Source organism: Seriola lalandi, unplaced genomic scaffold (assembly GCF_002814215.2).
Source record: "Seriola lalandi dorsalis isolate HSWRI2012SDOR001 ecotype SW California unplaced genomic scaffold, Sedor1 jcf7180002054748, whole genome shotgun sequence".
In the NCBI taxonomy this organism is placed as follows: Eukaryota; Metazoa; Chordata; class Actinopteri; order Carangiformes; family Carangidae; genus Seriola; species Seriola lalandi.
The window spans coordinates 13,923-34,016 of NW_019525301.1; the positions used below are offsets into that span (position 1 = coordinate 13,923).

Genomic DNA, 20,094 nt, shown 5'->3' on the forward strand with positions numbered 1-20,094 from the left:
TGTAGCCAATGTCAGTCTCATTTACAGTAATATGTTATTTTTTGGGGTTTCAACTAAATTTGTACAGTTTTACAACAGTGGGTAGACATGGGAAATGGAGTATATATACACAGTTTTGGTGGTGGTTTAGTTGTAGTGAGAAATAAAACAAAATATATTAATGTATTCATTAATTGAAATTCATTTAGGAATTTTGAATGTAATCATTGGACACAGTGTGTCACAGCAATGAAAAGTGATCCACAGTTTGGTCCACAATGACTTCTGTTTTGCTGACTGGGTGAATAGTTTTGAAAAAGTGAGTTCGCAACTGTAAATAACTGTAATAGTAATCTTATGTATAAAAAAAGTTAAATTTTAATTATTTTAATGGTCAAATTTATCTAGAGAAGTAAAATATTTGGCAAAGAAAAGGAGCAGCATGCACTTTTTTATATTTACAATATTATATAAAGTTGTCTATTTTACAAATTTGAAAGCTACACAAACAAAATTTTTCATTAGTAAAATATTAAAATCAAAAGTTATCCTCCTTCCCCTATTTTCAGTCTTCTCTTTCTGTGGGCACTGGGTCCCTGCTATAAATACCCATTATTTCCATCACCCCCCAGCAGCTGTGCCCCCTCCAGGCGCTACAGTATACTACAAAAATTCACTTTGATGCTCCCTGAATAGCTGCACATTTAACCGGGGGACCCCGTTTGCTATTAGCCCTGTGGTCATTCCACCTTATCTGCCGGTCTTTCTGCAGTGTATTGGAAATCGATGATTGGAGACGCCGTACATTTTCCACGTGCCGTTGGATAATATGTGATTCGACAGGTTGTCTCAGAGCCCTTGCTCTGGGTTGTGTAAGTCACCAGTTACTCCCCTCACTTAACAATTTGCATAGTTGCTGTGATATAACAGAAACTCCACCACCACGTTTAAAAGTGTGTCCACCGAGGTTGACAGCTGCCGGAGTTCGTCACGCCCATAAACGCCACCATGCCCGCCGAAAAAGGTAAGATTGTTGCTCAATTGTTGCGTTGTGGCGGGGTCAGAGAAAATATCGTAAGAGCTTAACTCCTGTTATAACTTTGGGAAACAAACTCCGCTGGAGTCCAGTTTGTATCTGTGCCTCATTTTTCAGACAAAATGTCGCGTGTCTGACTACAGGCAGCTTCCTATCGCCGCTCTGACGCCTGTTGTCTTGTGCGTGGTCTTAGGAAAACATTTGCATGCAGAATACTTATGTACTATTCTAAGTATTAATTGTGTTTATAAGGTAAGGTCCAAAAGTTTGAGACCACTGGTCTTAGACCTTCGGACCCCTCATTGAGTAACGACACCAAATGTGGAAACGTAAAAGAATTAACAAGAAAATGCATTTACAGTATAGAAAGTATAAAAAAAATGGTCCTTCTGCAGAAAAAAAACGTCTGCATTAATGTGTAAAGACTATTTTACTGTTGTAGCTGGTTTAGGTGGAGCTAGTTTTAACTGCTAAATTTAAATTTAGATTGTTTAGTACAGTGGTTCCAATTTAGGGGTTGCACCCCTGAAAGAGTCAGAAGATAAGTCTGAGGGGCTATTCAACAAAAATATAAATACATTTGAGCGGTCATGAGATGATTAATGAGAGTGAAAATATAAAAAAACATTAAAAAAAATTAAATTCTGCTTCACAATTGTGTATCTTTGGGCATCAAAAATGTATAGAAATGAACCTATGGGGACATGTTTGCTCACAGCTCACAACTGTAAATCATTCTGTGTCAATGAGACAGAATCCAGGAAAGTGAACAGCTCAGCTTTTGTTCAGAGTTTGTGTATAATGTTTGGACCCCAACAACAAGACCTGTAAAATATTTTTGTAATAGTATTATTGTATACTAATACAAATAATAGTTTGTATTATAATATTTTTTAGTATTGTATATATGTTTTTGGCTCTCTTATATGATGATATGATTTTATTTTTAATATACTCTCAAAAATGCCTTATAAGGGCAGCCATGTTTATAGATCTTGAAAAGTATTACAGTGGAAACCTCTTATAGTGATCACATCTGTCCAGGAAAAATTGATCACTGTAAGCGCATAATTATTATGTTTCTTTTTCTTTATTTCTCATGCAGATTTCCATCTAACTGGTATTTGTATATGTATTAAATTAATGTTAATTATGAAACTGACAGCTTTGCTATTTACTGATTTAAAGATAAAATAACCTAAACTGCACCTTGGTCCTCTCCTGGCCCAAGCCTGGTCTGGATGGTCAGGGTGAAAGCATCACCCTCCACTCATGTAACATACCTACTGCTGTCAGAGAGCAGGGACAATAACTACACAAAGTCTCAAAATGTGAGCATAGCAGGAATGGGAGGGAAAAATAACTCACTGTGTCATGGAGGTGAAGATGTCACATGGTGCATGAGTGCGCACAGCAAGCACATGTACTTAAACACACACACTCACACATGTATAGGCTCATTTCACTATAGAAAATTAGATTGCTCATAGAAAGATTTCCATGTATCTTTTTTATTTTAATGCAAATATAGGTTACGTATAAATACTGTGAAAGTATCAGAAGCTCAGTCCACAGAGAAATGCACACAGCCTCTATTCAGAAACTGAGCCTTAAAAAGAGCCGTCAGGATTTACGCAATTTTGTGATGTCACAGTCACTACCCTCAGCCATGCTCCCAGCATGGGGGGCTAGCAAGCTACAAGACAGAAAAATTTTAGTGAAACGTTGCACATCCATTGGATGTCAGTAAGGCGATATTTCATTGTATTTTAGTAAGATTTTCACTGTCAGTTCATTTTTAGCTGACTGACCATCGCCATTTGCATTTACTGGTGAGTTTTACCAAGCTACAGCAGTAGGCTACAATCTCTCACTTATGCATGGTCTGGCTGTGCGCCACTCAGAAAACAGTCAGCCAATCAGAAGAGAAGCTCAGAAAAAGACCCAAAATGCTCTGGAGCAAAGCAATGAGAGAAGAAATGTAAAACTATGGTTAAGAGATGGTTTTGGGTGTGTAAAACCACAAATATATCTTCTCATCTCAAAACTTAAAATAAAAGACAGGCAAAGTGTAAAATATGGGAACTTGAATGCAAGCCATATTCTTTACTACCAGGGCCTCATTAGATCATACCTTGAGCAGTACATTTTGGGGACAAGACACTTATTTTTGATAATATTCAGGATCTTACCGAGACACAGTTTCTCAAATGCCCTATTCAGTTGGAACATACTGAAAACATGTTTATCCTCTCTTTTCTATCCTCTGTAATTCAATATCATGAAGGACGCCAAAAAAGGAAGTCCTGAAATGGACGCTTTTCTGCCACAGGCAAAATATCTAAAATCTATGTCTATTTTTATGTGAAGGAAAAACAGAAGGACACTTTGTACTCTTAATAACCATACATCAAGCAATCTCCATGTACATTTTTATGTTCCTATCAGCTACGACATACTACATTTGGTCCTATGAAACTGACCAAAATATGCAACTACACCTTGTTTTATTCTTCATATCTTCATGTTCATTGGTGGTAGAAGCCTCACATATTGGCACAAATTTAATGAAATATTGTGTAAGAAAAAATGATATGTTGACACAAAAATGTGGGTTTGTAATGCCCTCAATATCATTTTCGTTTAGGAATTTTGCACTTTTACCAGATCTAGGGCCTTAAAATAAAAATAAAATGGCTTCCAGCACAGACTTTAAAGGGTTTTGGCATACAGAAAACTATCTTCTGTCATACAATCATCCATGATATAGACAAGGCTTGAAGACACAACATTATCTGATTTGACATGGATGGACCATAAACATAATAAGGGGCCCCAGCTAGGCACTGCTTTTTTATAAGAGGTCGCAGGTCAAAAAGAAACTTTATAGACCAAACAATTAATGAAAAAAATAAGAAAATAATCTGCAGATCACCGGGTAATGAACATTCTTTATTAATTTATTATTGCAGCCCTGAACTCTTGCAAGCTGGATAACTTGTGATGGGAGAACTCCTAGATGTCTTGCACAGAAGTATTTGTTAAAAGCTTGGTTGACATTAGCAATGCAAGTTAACACTATGTAATCCCCCCCAGTGCTGAATGTTATCTTTCTACCTCATCTACCTTGCAAGGGATATTTTAAATCCTGCAAAACCTACTCCATACATGGTGGAGTTTCCATTGGGAACCAGATTTTAAGCAATAATTCATATTCGCCTGTGTCACATTGTATATTCCATTCAATACCAATGTCGTCCCACTGGCAGACTGTGTATCTTGTGACCCTGAAGGGCTCCAGTATTATGACTGTTCACTCCTTCAACCAGACACTCTGTCCATCATATCTTTACAACCTTGGTTGCTATGGCAGCTGCCGTTGGGTTATAAGCCAGTTTGACTCTATCAGCGTCTCCAGGGCAGTCTTTGAGATAGACAGTTAACTATTGCTTTTAGGGCTTAGTGTAAAGTGACCTGTGGAAACAATCACCTAAAGAAGGAAAAATTCCTTCACAAATACTTAAACTAAAATATCTCTGTTATTCCACTAGTTCCTGACACCCCAGTGGAGGTCCTTGTGGATCTCCTGACAAAAGCCAGAGAGATAGCTGCATCAAGTGGTAATGTCCCAGAAGAGTTGACCAGTCACCTGAAGAAGGCAGTGGACATCGCCAGTGGCCTGGATGACTACCTGGAGAAAATGACCACACAGGAAAGTGAACCTCTGGCAGAGCTATATGAGTATGTCCTAACTTTGGATACATTAATCATCCATAGCTCGAAATAAGAATCATGAAGTAACTCTTGCTAATATCATTATTTGTAGAAAAACAGTTTCTCATGACTGGGATCAAGTGCACAAGGACGGCAAAACTATGTTCCGGCTTCCCAAGGAGTGCATCACTGGACATGTTGAAGGTTGGACATTTATATATGTACTGCTTACTGTTGTTGTATTCACAGATTTATCATTTAATAACATGCTCTCTGGTGTATTTTTTGGCAGGCCAGACTCTGAAGATGCTGGTTCGCATGAGTCAAGCCAAGAAGATCCTAGAGATCGGGATGTTCACTGGCTACGGAGCTCTGTCCATGGCCGAGGGGCTTCCTGAGGACGGTTGCTTAGTTGCTTGCGAGTTAGAGCCATACCTCAAAGAGTTTGCTCAGCCCATTTTTGACAAGTCTCCGCATGGAAAGAAGATTACTGTCAAAACGGGATCTGCCATGGACACCTTAAAAGTGAGAGAAAAGAAACCAAACACTGCAGAAAGAGGGGATTTGACTATTTAGAAGATTAAGAGGACTGTTTCGCAAACTGATAACATGTTTATCTAGCGCTTTTCCCTTTTTAACATTTACAATTGTAGTTACGGTGTTATGCTAGGTGCTTTGCATAATCAGAGCAGGCAGCAACACAGGCTCTTCTTTTTGCATTGTTAATAATTTCAACTGTGGGGCCCATGACAGGTTTTCTGATAAGCATCTGTCCCTTCCAGGAACTGGCTGCTGCAGGTGAGCAGTTTGACATGGTCTTCATCGATGCTGACAAGAATAATTACATCAACTACTACAACTTCATTCTGGACAACAATCTGCTGAAGCTACGAGGGGTCATATGTGTAGATAACTCACTGTTCAAGGCCAAGGTTTATCTGAAAGACACCACAGATAGCAACGGACTGGCGCTTCGTGAATTCAACCAGTTTGTCTCCAGTGACCCTCGTGTGGAGCAGGTAGGTTTCAAACCTTTACATGCTCGTATTTGTTTTAACAAGTTTTCCTTTTTTCATGTAAACGATTTCCATCTTGTTTAAAGGTCATCATCCCCCTCAGAGATGGGCTCAGTGTTATCTGCCAGGTCTCTGTGGCCTCTGAGTGCACAAGGACACAGGTACTGTTTAGATAACCCCCAGTGTTCGTACTGACATGGACAAGTGTCTCTTTGTAATAGCATCATTGTCACTGATCATGTCTGCTTATCTTGTTTCTGTTTGTCAGAGTGAAGTAACAGATGATGAGGTTTTCCGTGGTGTCCAGGGGCGCCCCATCCTCGATCGGATGCGTCTTGATGGAAAGGTGGCTTACGTGACGGGTGCCGGTCAGGGTATAGGCCGAGCATTCGCTCATGCCCTGGGGGAGGCTGGTGCAAAGGTGGCTGTGGTGGACTTGGACAAAGTTAAAGCTGAGGCAGTGTCTAAAGAGCTCTCACTCAAAGGTATGACATGTAAATACAATAAGTATAGTAGTGAAGTGTGAATCGTAGCTATAAACACAGGACCTGCGGCTAATGTAAGTTTGGCCGAGTCATAAAAATGAACACTCTGATTAACAGTGGATGGGCTTCGGGTGGGTGAAATAATATTAAGTAACATATTTTGAGCCTCATTTTTCATCAGGCACAAATTCAACTCTGTGTTTGGACTGCTGAACTCATTATGATTTATTATTTATTTTGGGCAGCAGCCAGGCGTTATTATGAGCTTCTGAACTAGTTCAGGAAGTAGCAGAGACATTCAGAGTTCAGGCTATTGTTGAAACACCTGTTGCCATTTCATTTTACCAAACCTGTAAAAAGTTTTACCTTAAATGTATTCATTGAAAACCTCCAAACTTCAGTGTAATATGTTAACATAACATCATGCGTAATATCCCACAGAGAAATAATGGTAATGTATGAAATAATTTGTTCAGGTGGATTATTTATGCAAACATGCAGATTTCAGATGACATCAGAGCCGATCAACGCATCACTAAAGACTTTATAGCATGAACTGCATATCTGAGTTTGAACTCCAAACTGCCAGTGGTATATTCCAAATGGAACTGACTTTGGTGTGTTCACAAAGGGAAAACGAAACTGTACTTGATTGCCATATTGTGTGCAGACTAGCTTCCACATGCTAGTTTTACTATGACTCTACATTCACTTCTTCATTTGAGAAACCAGTGCAGATGCAGCTAACCATTTTTTTCATGATCGCTTGATTTGCTTCATATTTTCTTGATTAATCATTATATGTAAAACATGAGAAAAGAGTGAAGAATGCCGATCACAATTTCCACCAACCGACCAAAAGTCTAAAACTCAAAGTTATTTAAGCAGGAAATTCTCACATTTCAGATGCTGGAAACAACAAATATTTGGCATGTTTGTTTGTCAAAATAATTGTTCCCCTCATAGTCACATCAGTCAACACATCCACTGACCACTGATTAGAAGAAAATATATGCTTTCTACTAACAGCTGTAGATCTAATTGATGCTGAAACAAAATCTGGGAGTGCCTCTCTAATCATCTAATTATTGAGAATGACAGTTGTTACAAGTGGCTATAATAATGATGATAATAATTACAATAAGCATGCATGTACCTATAGTAGCTCTATCCTTCTCCTGTAATGTACACACATCAGCCTGGATTGTGACATAGGTCCAAAGGAAATTGACACAGATGTATTAACCTGTCACAGATAAAATAGAGTTCATTCAACGGCTCTTTAGAAAGAGCAATAAATTCACAGAAACACATGACAGTCAGTAACCAAAGGAAGGATGCAAAAGGTAGAAAAAGATCTGTCACATCTCGAGAGTCCCAAGGCAAAATGAAATACCTGTGAAAAGAATTCAAGCATCATGACTGGTGAAACAGGTCAGTCTACAGTGTCAGTAGCATTAAATGTCACAGTGATGAAAGTACCTCTCGGCACAGAAGCTTTAATGGGGAGAACACTGGCACATCTTGTACTTCTGCATGAATTCTTTAAATTTGTTCCAAACGTCATGAACTGTCACTGAGGTCAGTTTTTTGTTTGTGACCAGCAGATGGCAGCATAGTACAGGAGAAGATACACTCTGCCTGGTCAAACATGTTCCATCTAACTTCTGTATGTGTGATCTTCCCTCTACTTTCCTCAGAATGAAAGGTCCTACACATTAAAAAAAGAGAAGCAAAATACAATTCATTAGTACTTTTAATTAAATTAGAATTTTCTAATTTTATATCATGTGCTTTATTTTTCACAATGATATAAGTTGCTTATATCATGCATTACTAAAGGTACAGTGTATACATAGTGATATAACATAGTGTTGTTTTTTTTTATGCAGGCATCAATGCTGTTTCAATCACAGCTGATATTAGCAAGTCAGATGATGTCCAGAAGATGATTGACAGCATTGTCTCCAAATGGGGAGCGATCCACATCGGCTGTAACAACGCCGGCGTCAACATGAACTCAGCCAGTGAAGACACCAGTCTAGAGGAGTGGGACCAAACCTTTAACGTCAACCTGAGGGGGACTTTCATGTGCTGCCAGGTGTGTGTCACTGGATGGAAAAGACATAGTGTTGGGACTGTGTGTGTGTGTGTGAGACTGTTGCTGACAGTTTATTCACCTTATTGCACTAGTGTGATGTGACAAAAATACACATATGAAATGTAGTAAATTAAGGTTTAAGTTAAATTTATGTTAATTGTTCAACTCATGAATAGAAGAGGAATTTCACTCTTCACCGTTACTGTGAAACACTGTAGAAAGAATTTTATTTTTTTTCCACCAGACCTATAGGTTTTTGGAATAAAACACAAAGGAACATAATTATGATATAGTACCAAAAAATCACCAGTGCTTGATGCCACAATTCACTAAACAATGAGATGCTCACTTAACAGAAATAAAACAACAACAGAGACAGAATCAGAATCAATTAAAATAAATGTCTTTTTTTATAGATCGTATCAACTTTGTCATGGGAAAGTAGTTATATGCATACACACATGTTGGGGGGAAAAAAATCAAATTTCCTACTATGGCACTGTCCTGTGAAAAGCATGTATCTCCACAGCAGTAACTTTCAACACAAGAAAAAAGGGCCCTGTTTTCAGCCTTGTGACAATTCCTCATATATACCAATGGATTTTTAAACGGCTTTAGAGGGTGAATGTCCTCGTCACATAAAGGAACACTTACTCATAATTTTATCTGAAACATTTAAAAGCAACAAATAATGATTCCTCAGACACATTGTACAGCAGACACAGATGAATGAAAACCAGAATTCTCCTACTTATAAAATGATCTTTAGTGATGTAAACTTTAAAAATGATTCATTTTGGTCACCAATTACAAATATTTCTGTCATCAGTTTTCTAGTGAAAATATGCTGAAAGCACCAAACTGATTCTTGATAACATATTGCTTCAGCAGTCAATCTCTGTCAAGACTAGTTATAGAGTTTGACTTATTACTGATGGTCCAACCAGCTTTACCTACCTTCCTTACTATCTAGTGTGTGTGTCTGTGTATATACGCCCCACTGCCCCACCACCCCTTATGTGCAGCTTTAAAATCTGCTAACGTGCACCAAATGTTGTTTAACCACTATGTCTGTCTCCAAGGATAAACTACATGTTTTTGTGTTGATCTGTACTCATGCTTGTGGGTAGCATATCAGTGCCATAATAAGGTGTTTAATGTGGCTCTTTTCCCCGAATCCTCGCCTTAGGCAGCAGGTCGAGTGATGTTGAAGCAAGGATACGGCAAGATTATCAACACAGCCTCCATGGCCAGTCTAATAGGTGAGTGATGATTCTATTCCCCCACTCTCTCTCTCTGGAGCCCCTCCATGTCTGCTTTTAATCTCTCCATTTGGCGTGGAGAGTTGAGGCTGAGAGGAGGAGGGGGAGGAAGTAAGAGAGTTAAATACATTTGTGCTGTACAGCTATGTGTGGGAGTATACATCACATTAAATAGTTTTTATCATCAGACAGAAAGTCGGCATATCTGACTTTAGATTGTTACATTTGGGAAGCTGAAACAAGGAGGAGAATCAGCTTTAAGTGCGTCTTACAGTTTTCGTGTTTGCGAGAAAACTTAAAGTGAACCTGCACATTTAAAACAGGATTAGGCAGCTTTTCTCTTTGCAACTTTTACCCCAGTTAAACTGTTCTATAGCGATGCATCCACTCCTGCATACAGTAAGCACAGCAGGAAATACAAAGTGTTGTGATTGCGTCTCGCTGAGGCGGTTTTGCATCATAATAAACATCCCCTCTCTGCGGAGCTGTCTGGAGGATGTGGAAGGCAACCTGAGGTCCAACTTGGGAAGGGAGGGTTCCTGTGCAACGGCAAAACCTCAGCCTGTGCCAGCGGCCTTGTTTGAACAGCGGAAGACACTTTTAGAGTCTAGTGAGAGCCTAGTAAAAGCCTTGTAATTCGCAGCACTGGTGTAATATTCCTCCTCCAACAGGTTCCTCCAGAGGAACGGCAACACTTCATCAGCAGTATAGTCAAATCGCCAGTAAACCCGCTGTGCCATATGGGCCCCAGTCCCGACTGCGGGGGCAATCTGTAAAACAGGAGCATGCTGGTAAATAGAGGCCGGCATAAAAAAAAATGATCAATTACTCACATTACGTACAGTCCTTCAGGAATTTACTTTATTGGTCTGGACATCTGTTGTAATATTGTCATAATGTGTAATCAGATGGGACCTGTTCAAGCCAAGTGGAAGCCCAAAAAGCAGCAGTAAATGCCCAATTAAAATGCACAATGACAGCTTTTTGTCCATCTGCTGAATACAATGTGTGTGTGAGCCCACTAACACTACCTCCATACACATGCATGCACACACACATCAACCCAAATCTTTTTTTTTTTTTTTTTTCTGAATGACACCCAGACAGGAAATATCCAAGCTGATATGGTCACACCGCACGGTGACCTTACTGAGGGATTTGTGACTCTCTCTCTCTCACACACACACACACACACACACACACACACACATCTGCAGATCTCAGCTGCCTGGTAACGCACATTAGCATCTTTTATGGGAAAAGAGTGCATCATTTGAACTCCTTATCTGCTCGGAAGAATTCAAAACTTAAAGGCTCGTCTGATAAAGAGCATGTTTTCTTCCACTTGAAATGGGCAATAAGTAGCAGGGTGAATGTTAAAGAGGGCTTTGGAGAATGCTCTCCTTCTACCTCCTTTTTCCTTCTCTGGGGATTACTGCTCTTTAAGACGGCGAAAACATCAATGCAGGTTTATTTAAAGGATGAAGGCATTTTCTGAATGGTATTTGGGGGCCGTATCATCAGGTCTTGAGTGAGGATTAGTGCTGTTAGGCATTTTGAGCTGTGTTTCCTGTCCTGATAAGTCGGATTTCACCTTCAATCTGCGTGTAAGCCCTGGGCTCTGCTCCTCCTCGCCTGCTCCTCTGAGGTCCTAGCCTACCCTTATCCAGCCCTGCCCAACCTTACCTTCTGCTATCTCGCCACACTCTACAAAATCCCACTCAACCACACTCAGCTATGATGCTGTTGTCCTACCCTTTACATCTCATTTCTTCAGTACTTCTCCCCCTGTTGTCCTGCACAATTTCCTCCTTTTTTTTTTTTTTTTTTTTTTTTTTCATCCCAGCAATGTATGCAGGATGCTCCGGCCTTTTCTCCCCAGGACCGGTCCCTGCCTCTTTGCAGCTGGCCAGTATTTATCATCCCAGTCTCACACTGAAGCCATTTGGCAGTCAGATCGGCAGGTGATGAGGTTAACTACTAAAGTTGTATGTAACTTGGAGCCTTCCTTGTGATGATTAATCAACCAGCAGAAAATGAGCCCCTGTCCCGGCAAGCCCATGCAGTGTGCAGCATCTGTGATGGTCAAGGCAAACAAATGGCTCCCTGCCTTTGTTGCTGAGGACAGAGCATAACTGGACATTATAAGCAATTAATTTTACATGGCTTTATCCGCAGAGTCCCACCAGCAGCTAATGGAAGAGCTTTTATGTAGTGCCCACAAGAAACTGCTAAGGCTGCAATATACAGTAAAATGTATAGGTTGATCGCCCCCTTGAGAGAAGAACTATTGTTGTTCTCGTTTTTTCCTGGGTAAAAAAATGAAACAGAACATTTCAATGATTACCTGCGAAAAGTACATACCGTTATTAATGATGCAGTGAATGTTATCTTTGTGAGTCGCTTTGCTTTTGTCCATTTAGGGTAACTGATTTTCTCCCCTCTACCCTGCAGTCCCACATCCCCAGAAGCAGCTTTCCTACAACACATCCAAGGCTGGAGTGGTCAAACTGACTCAGACCCTGGGCACCGAATGGATTGACAGAGGAGTGCGTGTCAACTGCATCTCACCGTAAGTGCTGTCTATTCCTGGCCGTCTTCTCTTTTGTGGTCCACCTTTTTGAGTGTGGTGAAGGGATTGAGCTGCAAAAGGAAGTGGTGATTAGTGTGTTTGCTTTCATATGAAGAGCCCCATTTGAGAATGATGCACTAATTTAAGTCCTCAAACAATGCATCAGTGCTTAATTAGATGACGTCTTGAGGGATGAATCAACCAAACACTTGCTCTAATTGTTCTATTCAATTAGGGAATCAAATTTGCAACCTCACTCCAAGTGTCGCTGCAACAATAGCGCCTTGTTTGTATCTATTTGTCTGTGAAGCTGAGCATGGGGAAGAAAAGAGGAGAACACAGGAAGGGCTGTATGTGTATGTGTCTGTGTGTGTAGGGGGGAGTGTGCGTTTGTGTGTGTGTGTGTGTGTGTGTGTGTGTGTGTGTGTGTGTGTGTGTGTGTGTGTGTGTGTGTTTGTTAAGTGGAGCATCCCTTAGCCCCAGCCATCCCTGAGCAAATCCGTCCGGTGGCACCGGGCGAGCCAGGCCCAGTCACAGCCCCAGAACAAAGCCCTCACACACGCGCCGCGCTCAGCCTTATTTATCGGCAGCTTGTTTGCTAATTTTAATTTGCAAAGAAGCAATTCTCTCTCCCCTCGCTAACTGGGTGTCTCAATGGGCTGCTGATTTCTTTGAAGTGACAGTCGGTAAATATGCATAAAAAAGGGACACAATTAGCGCTCACGAGGTTGACTGGAGCCTGATTCCATTGGCAACTTTAGCCGCAGCGGTGATAAGCTGCATTATCTAGAAAATTGGCTGAGGGAAAACAGTACCTCTGATTGCCAGGAAAGGTTCCAGATAACAGGGCAGCTGAAGAGAAATATAATTGAGGTGGAATATGTTAACCAAGGTGTCACACGCTCCTTGGAAGTGCTAATTTAGCCAAATGTTGGAATTCCATATCAAGGCGCCGGGATACATCGAACAATGATTCAGACCTTGCGGCTTTTAGTCACTGTCACGTCGATTATGTAGAAAGTCAGAAGTTGTCTCATTTTAGGAACAAGCGGGCATGTTGACATATTTATTCAAATGTAAGCTCTGTGATATTTTACTGGAGGAGGTGGAAGGAACTGCATTTGTTGTGACACGGAGGTGTTGGACGACAATGCAGCCGCACACAAAACGAAAAGCAGCGCACCTGTTTTCTTTTGAATTCATCCGTCTCAACATCAGCTCCGCAAGGTAATTCAAGAACATTTCAATCAGGAATATGAGGGAGTTGCATATAATAAGTAGTTAACCAAAGGCTACGAGCAAATTATGCCAGACGTCCCCTCGTACCCGTGGGCTCTTCCTGAGATGTGCCAGTCATTAAAGTGCCACCAGTTCCACAGTAAATATCAGAGATGCCATGCCATGCCCTTTCTTCAAAGGATAATTGGGTTTATTTTTGTCACCAAAGTGGTGGCTCTGAAACAACGCTGTCACTCCTGGCTCTGAACTGTGATGCCTTCTGATTTCATTGTATGCATGTTTTTTGTTTTTTTTTTTTCTTTCCTCTTTCTCTCGCACTTTCTCTGTCTCTCTTTTCAGGGGGATTGTTGACACCCCTCTCATCCACTCGGAGAGTCTGAGGCCTCTGGTGCAGCGCTGGCTGTCAGATATCCCTGCTGGTAGACTGGCTCAAGTGACAGACCTGCAAGCTGCAGTGGTCTACTTGGCATCTGACGCCTCCGACTACATGACAGGGCATAACTTAGTCATAGAGGGTGGGCAAAGTCTGTGGTAGAGGGGGGTAGATGAAGAGATGAAAACTTTTTTTCCTCTTCACTCTCCTGGGATTAGTCTCAGAAATAGGTGGCATTCACATTATCTCCCTCTGACACATTCACGTCAGTGTTAACTTTTGGTCAGCAATCAAAAAAACTGTATCATAATAATAGCGGTACAACAGCCATCAGTCTTCTTATCACACAGTAGATATTTGCTGACTTGTTTGGGGAAAAGTCCAAGAGTGAAAAGGAAAACTGTAACTTTTCTTTAAAACCCGTCCCAATTGTTTTGTCACAACTTCTGCTGCATATTCTCTTGACATTTTTTATCCACTGAAGTCTGTTTAAACAGTTTTTTTGAATGTGACTGTCAGTGTCTTAAATGCCACTGAGAGAAATTTATATTTTTCTGTTGTATCATGGAAAAGTTGAGTTTTTTTTAATCTTATTTTTTATAACTACGTTTCATACAAATGCAGTTCAAAGTGCTTTAGAGGATAATAAAGGAATGACAGTTGCAATGAACGAAGGCTTCTGTGCATGAGTACAGTGCATGACTGACTATATGTGTGATTTTTACATAACCAAATAAACTGACACATCTAAGCTGCGGTATCTTCTGTATGTTACACAGTATATATTGGCACCAGGAGTAAAACTTTGTTTATTAGCTTTAAATGTCACAAACAGTGCCTATAATAGCGAGTGATCGGTTCAGGGGTGACCACCACCAGTACAGGATAGCAGTGAGTTGTATTGTGCACTGTCTCCAGCTTGACTTACCACTCCCCCTGGACTCTTGTGTACCATATGCAGGATTACAGCATCCCAGTCCACCTCTCTGCAGCTCTTTCTTGCCAAATGGTCCCCACAAGTGGTTCTTGTGAGTGCCATCTTAATTGCTCCATTAACTGTTTGTGTGCTGAAAAACAATACTTAAAGGAGAGGTGAGCTGAGGACGTAACCCCAGTCACTGCAATTATGTGAAAAGTAGTGGCCAATTAGCACTCTGTGCAATGTGACACTGTTGGTGTTTATGTGAGCAACTTCAATTTCTCATTGTTAGTGACTGTTCTCTGATTTACATAATTGGGGGATTGGTCATTAATGGGGGATGGCTTGTGAGAGGATCCCATTAAGATATGGAGTGAGATCTGATCATCTCCTCTGCTCTCTGCTATTTATCTCCAGCTGTATTGGCACATTAGGAATTATTGGGATTTTTATCCTCATATTTTATGGTGAAATATCGAACTTTGACACAACGTGTGCATGCAAGATTTTGCAGAATTGTTCAGAAGAAGGCAACTTGTCTTTTTTTGTAGGCATTTTCCCCCGACTTGCCACTGAGGGGCAGTATAAAGACAGGCAGCTTCAGCACTGACACAAAGTTACAACAAGAGGTTATCACATTATTTGCTATTATCTAAAGGTAATAACAGTGAACTCTGCCTTATGTGTATGTGAGGAGATTACGATAAAATAAGAACACCTCTCCAATTCTAGTATGCAAACAGCTCAACACGAGAGACAGAGAAATGCTAAATAAATACTAATATATTTTCAATTAAATGTGGTTTGATAGTGGACAGTTACATTTCAAATGCATTAAAAATATAATTAAATCCATCAGTTTTCAAGAGAAGATTGGAATAGTTCTTAAAGTTTAGAGAAAATGAAGTCCAAATATGAATCTGCTACACTGGTTGATAAAGTGCAATATACACCAGCATCAACAGACCAAATCTTTACTCCAGGCAAAGAGGATTTCAGTTAACCTCTGTGTTTTTCATTTATATTTTTCCATGATGGACAAAGGTGACATTTGAACACAATGTGGTTAGTTTTGACAGCCATTGCAAATAATGTGATTTTTGCATCCCCAATATCTATCAGCAGGAATGCAAAAAGTTGTCAAACACAAATAAACCAAAACCTTTTTTGCTCACAGTCTTTGTGTTGACAGCTATTCACTACCATCATTTAGCTGCAGTATCTAAACTGTTGTTTTGCCATCATGTTTTGCACCATATTAAACTCTTCCAAAGCCCTCTTGGAGAGGTCTTGTTTTTCTTTACAATTGCAGTCAAAAGAACCAAATGTATAATTTGAGCTGCAAAATGTGATATCTCCTCGAACGCCAAAGCCTGCTTCATGAGGTGTAAGTGATCTTGAATCCATTATTTATGACCTCCTTTTGCTACCATTACACTGAAGAGTGGGACTCTGTTGTACATAGCACTGTTGTGCTAAACAGTTCTCCAGCAGGAAAAGGCACTTGCACCTTCTTCAAATCAGCTTTGATTAATGCTTGACTCAGTCACGGCAGGCAACATTTTACAGCAGCAGCAGCTCAGAGGAAGACCTGGATCAATGCCGAACAACACCGTGAGGCAATGTGTGCTGCTGAGCGGGCTGTGTCCTGGTGACAAGAATGCCCAAGGGTTTATGGATGACATATTAACATTTGACAATATCAATACACTTTTATTGATGGATTACAGCGTCCTGTTACATACCCACTCAGAGAGGTGTTTGAAGATGAAATGTTATCCCTTATGAATTGAGTTGAGCCCCCCGATGCTATCATCAGAGGTAGGACTGTGCAACAGCAAAAGGAAAATGTCAGCATTTATCTTCTAATCAGGGCTGGTAGTGCTACGTGAACTTCAAACTTAATGACCCAAGACGATTTAATTTGACTAATTACCTGATGGGAAATTCTGATCTTCATTGCAGCCAAAATACTTGGCCATTTTAAAATATATGTGAAATTTTAAGTTAGCTGTCAGCCATTGCTTTAAAAGCTCATTAATGTATGTTAAGAAAATTTTTCTGTCCATTTTTGAACGACAGTAGCTAGAAAAGATAATACATATGCAGTAGTTACTGTATCTTGCAGTAGTAGACTGATATTTCAGAGATCTTCACAAAGTTTCCTGTTTTATTATTTTAAACAAAGTGAATTAATTTTGACACTGAATGCTGTGTTGCGCTTATAGCAAGAGTTCCACATTCGAGTAAGCAGTCGTGTTAACTGAGAGTTAAATGAGAAGATCGGCATTCATGGCCGTACCGTAAGTATGTAGCTACTGCCGGCAGCAGTAACTTAAGCCGCATTTCAGTTTCTCCCAAAGTTCATGAACCTAACCCGGTCCAGGTATCTTTTTGGGGGTCGATCAATTAACCCAGAACTAAATTTAGACCCTGGTTCCTGTTGTGGAAACGTTCATAGTTCCTCAAGAGGTTCCTGGTTCTTGGAGAAAGTTCCTGCGGTGGAAACGCGGCTGTAGAGTCACTTAGCATGAAACCAAAACTTTATTCAAATTAAATTTTTATATGTATCAAACAATCAAGATATGACATTTTCTTTAGGTTTGCTGGCAGGCATTCTGTTATTTCCAAACAGCCAGGCTATCTGTCTTAACCTGCTTCCATTTATGCAAAGGCTGCTAGAGCTAGATTCATATTTAGCATACAGGCGCAGGAGTCGTATCCATCTTCAAATGTAACTCCCAGCAAGAAAGCAAATAAGCATATATTTCCCAAATGTCATATTTTTTTCTTAATTTAGGACACAAATTACCAACACAATAAATAATTTTGAATTTCATGTCTGTTTATTTAAGTTAAATTCCTCTGACCAAAGCACACTGGCACCAGCTATTGACCTGTGTTTCATTTTGATCATGAGATATTGCATCAAGTTTGATGAGCCCTTTGTGTCCTCATGTGTTTCTGTGTTGCACTTGATTCGATGAAGGCACTGCATCATTGTCTACTGGTGTTTGATATCTCATGAGTTATTCATTGAAAAGCTGTTTTGCTGTTTGCTCTCCTTGTGCTACCTGCTGACTTTACATGGGGTCACTTTAACTGGCTGCTGTGTGTACTCAGAAGGACTGCCAATAATTAAAAGTGCAAGGGCTTTGTCAAGCTGCATTATTAAATTGTATTCTGTTTGAATGCTTGTGAGGTGACATGCACAATCAGGCTTTATTGAGAACTTTTTTTTTTCTTTGGATCAAAATCATGTTTCACATACTTTTTGTTGTTTTGTTCCAATTTAGATTTTTTTTGGCACTAAAACATAGGATTTTTCATAATCAAATCAAATACATCATAATCATACCATAACATACCTGATGTGTTTTTCTTTCATTGTTTGCCATGACTGCATAAACACAGATGTGTTCCTGTTGCTTTATCAATCACAGCACTAGACTGATAAGCAGCATCGCTGTATTTAATTTTATTTTATTTATTTGCTCTACACGGCTTTGATACTAATGTATTTACCCAACATGATTATGATTGTTTTTGTCAAAGATACCTCCTATGGCATCTCAAGAGGTATCTAAAAAACAATTCAAATGTCCACATCCTGTATCCACATCGTAAATGTATCAGGCTTTTATTCAACATTAATACTGAGCTGGTGAAACATTGCACTCCGAGTTCTCTAATTACAATGCAGCTAATGTATTATTTCCTCCCCATGTGGGATTACTTTCATCTTTCCCATTAAGATGCACATTTTGTTTGGATACTCAAATTACAAACCCCATATTAAATCTGACTGTGCAAAAGGCATTGATCATAGCCCCGATAGCTGCACTCCAACTTTGATTTAATTTGCACTTCCATTAATATCTATGAGACGTCCGATTGTCGTCTTGGGCATATTGATGGTATTGTAAGCCCTGCCTTCATATAATGTTCCCCAGCGGCAATGAGGAAATGTTACAGAGAATTAGGCCGAGAAGCAGGCTCAGTGGAACTGGCACTGCAGTCGGAAATTCATTACCCTAATAAATAGAGGGGAAAAAAGCAAGAATCTTAAGAGAAATTTCTCTCTTCCCCCCTCTCGCTCTCTCTCACCACAAAAACACAAAAAAGCCCTCACTTTGGCCTGAGAGTGGATGACTGTAAAATAGGTGCTTCTTATTATTGCTGCCTGTGCACCTAAGGGTCTTCTTGGGACCTTGAGATGTCTTTAAAATGTGCCCAATGATTCAATAGAAAAGCAGTCACTTACTGCCTGCCCATCACGAGGCTTTATGTCTACATATACTGGGCTATTTGGATATATGTGGCTGCATCTCTTTGCTTATTACATTAATGAGAATGCAGCCTAAATCTCATTAAAACCTACAGAATAGAAGGAAGTGACATTATTAAAAGAAAACACAATACAACTCGCGTAGTGGATTCAGTCAGAGCTAGATAAGTGTCAAGCCATGCTGATTTCTTATGTTGATTAATGAAGTGCCAACTGAGTATATGTACTGTTCCCTTCCTTTGTTGAAACCTTGACATGCTGTTTTCTATGGGGAAAACACTGCTGGAGCCAAGAGACATGAGTTATGCTGTAATTAATGCAATCATGAGGATGAAAATAGCTGTTGTTGCAACCAGAAAACGACAATGAAGAGCGTGTGAACCAAGGAGGGAAAAGATTCATTGTTAGGTGACTGCATTCGGAGACTGCGGCGTCCTCCCGAGGCCCTCTCCGAGGCTCAACAGTGTATCTTTCAGTAAGGAGCATCTCTGAAACAAATATGTTTTACTGCATCCCTCATTTCCTGTAGCACGGCTTTTATTTCAGACAACTGCGAGCTTTTTCAGTGGATGGCACAATTTCCCTTTTTGTTTTCAAAAAGGGGGAGGGCTCCGCTTCTCTTACGATTCTGCCAGAGTGATTCATTTGCAGGTCATTAAAAAGCTCGTCTTTTGAAAGCGTTAGGCTGCTCAGGTGGCGAAGCCTGTGCAGGGGAGACATGTCGTAAATAAAGGCAGCTACATTTCAAATGCCATAAATAGGGGACACCTAAGGACCTTGCATGATTGCAGACATCTAATCATTTAATTTATGCGTGTCTAAAGGAGCCCTCATTAACATTCAAGTAGCACTCATCTGTCTAGCGGGATCATACCGAAGGATGCATCACTCTCAGATGGAACGTATCTATTTGGGCAACACAGCATGGCTACACACTCAGCAAGCACCTTCTCGCTTTCTCCCTCAATGTCATGAGAGACACAGCATGTAACTCTCATAACTTACAGTGTGTGATTTGTGATCCAGTGATTGTGTTGCTGTTAATGTAGAGAACCTTTGACAAAGTTAAAGTCATATTCTCTAGGTCACAATACAATGTTGGGCCTAACA

General features: G+C 40.1%; 1 protein-coding gene across 1 annotated transcript; it reads left to right on the top strand.

Moving 5' to 3' along the window:
- The first annotated feature begins 705 nt into the window (after positions 1-705).
- LOC111668680 (uncharacterized) lies at positions 706-15,978 on the top strand. The gene is made up of 11 exons (XM_023424801.2): positions 706-1,003; positions 4,567-4,756; positions 4,842-4,933; positions 5,022-5,254; positions 5,512-5,748; positions 5,832-5,906; positions 6,014-6,230; positions 8,123-8,331; positions 9,521-9,593; positions 12,048-12,165; positions 13,744-15,978. The coding sequence occupies exons 1-11, from the start codon at positions 988-990 to the stop codon at positions 13,937-13,939; spliced, it is 1,656 nt and encodes a 551-aa protein (XP_023280569.1). The 5' UTR covers positions 706-987; the 3' UTR covers positions 13,940-15,978.
- The last annotated feature ends 4,116 nt before the right edge of the window (positions 15,979-20,094 follow it).

Excerpts from the sequence above, each read along its gene's own strand:
- LOC111668680 (XM_023424801.2), top strand. Across the intron at positions 5,255-5,511 it reads CTGCCATGGACACCTTAAAA|GAACTGGCTGCTGCAGGTGA; the intron begins GTGAGAGAAAAG and ends TGTCCCTTCCAG. Across the intron at positions 8,332-9,520 it reads GGACTTTCATGTGCTGCCAG|GCAGCAGGTCGAGTGATGTT; the intron begins GTGTGTGTCACT and ends TCCTCGCCTTAG.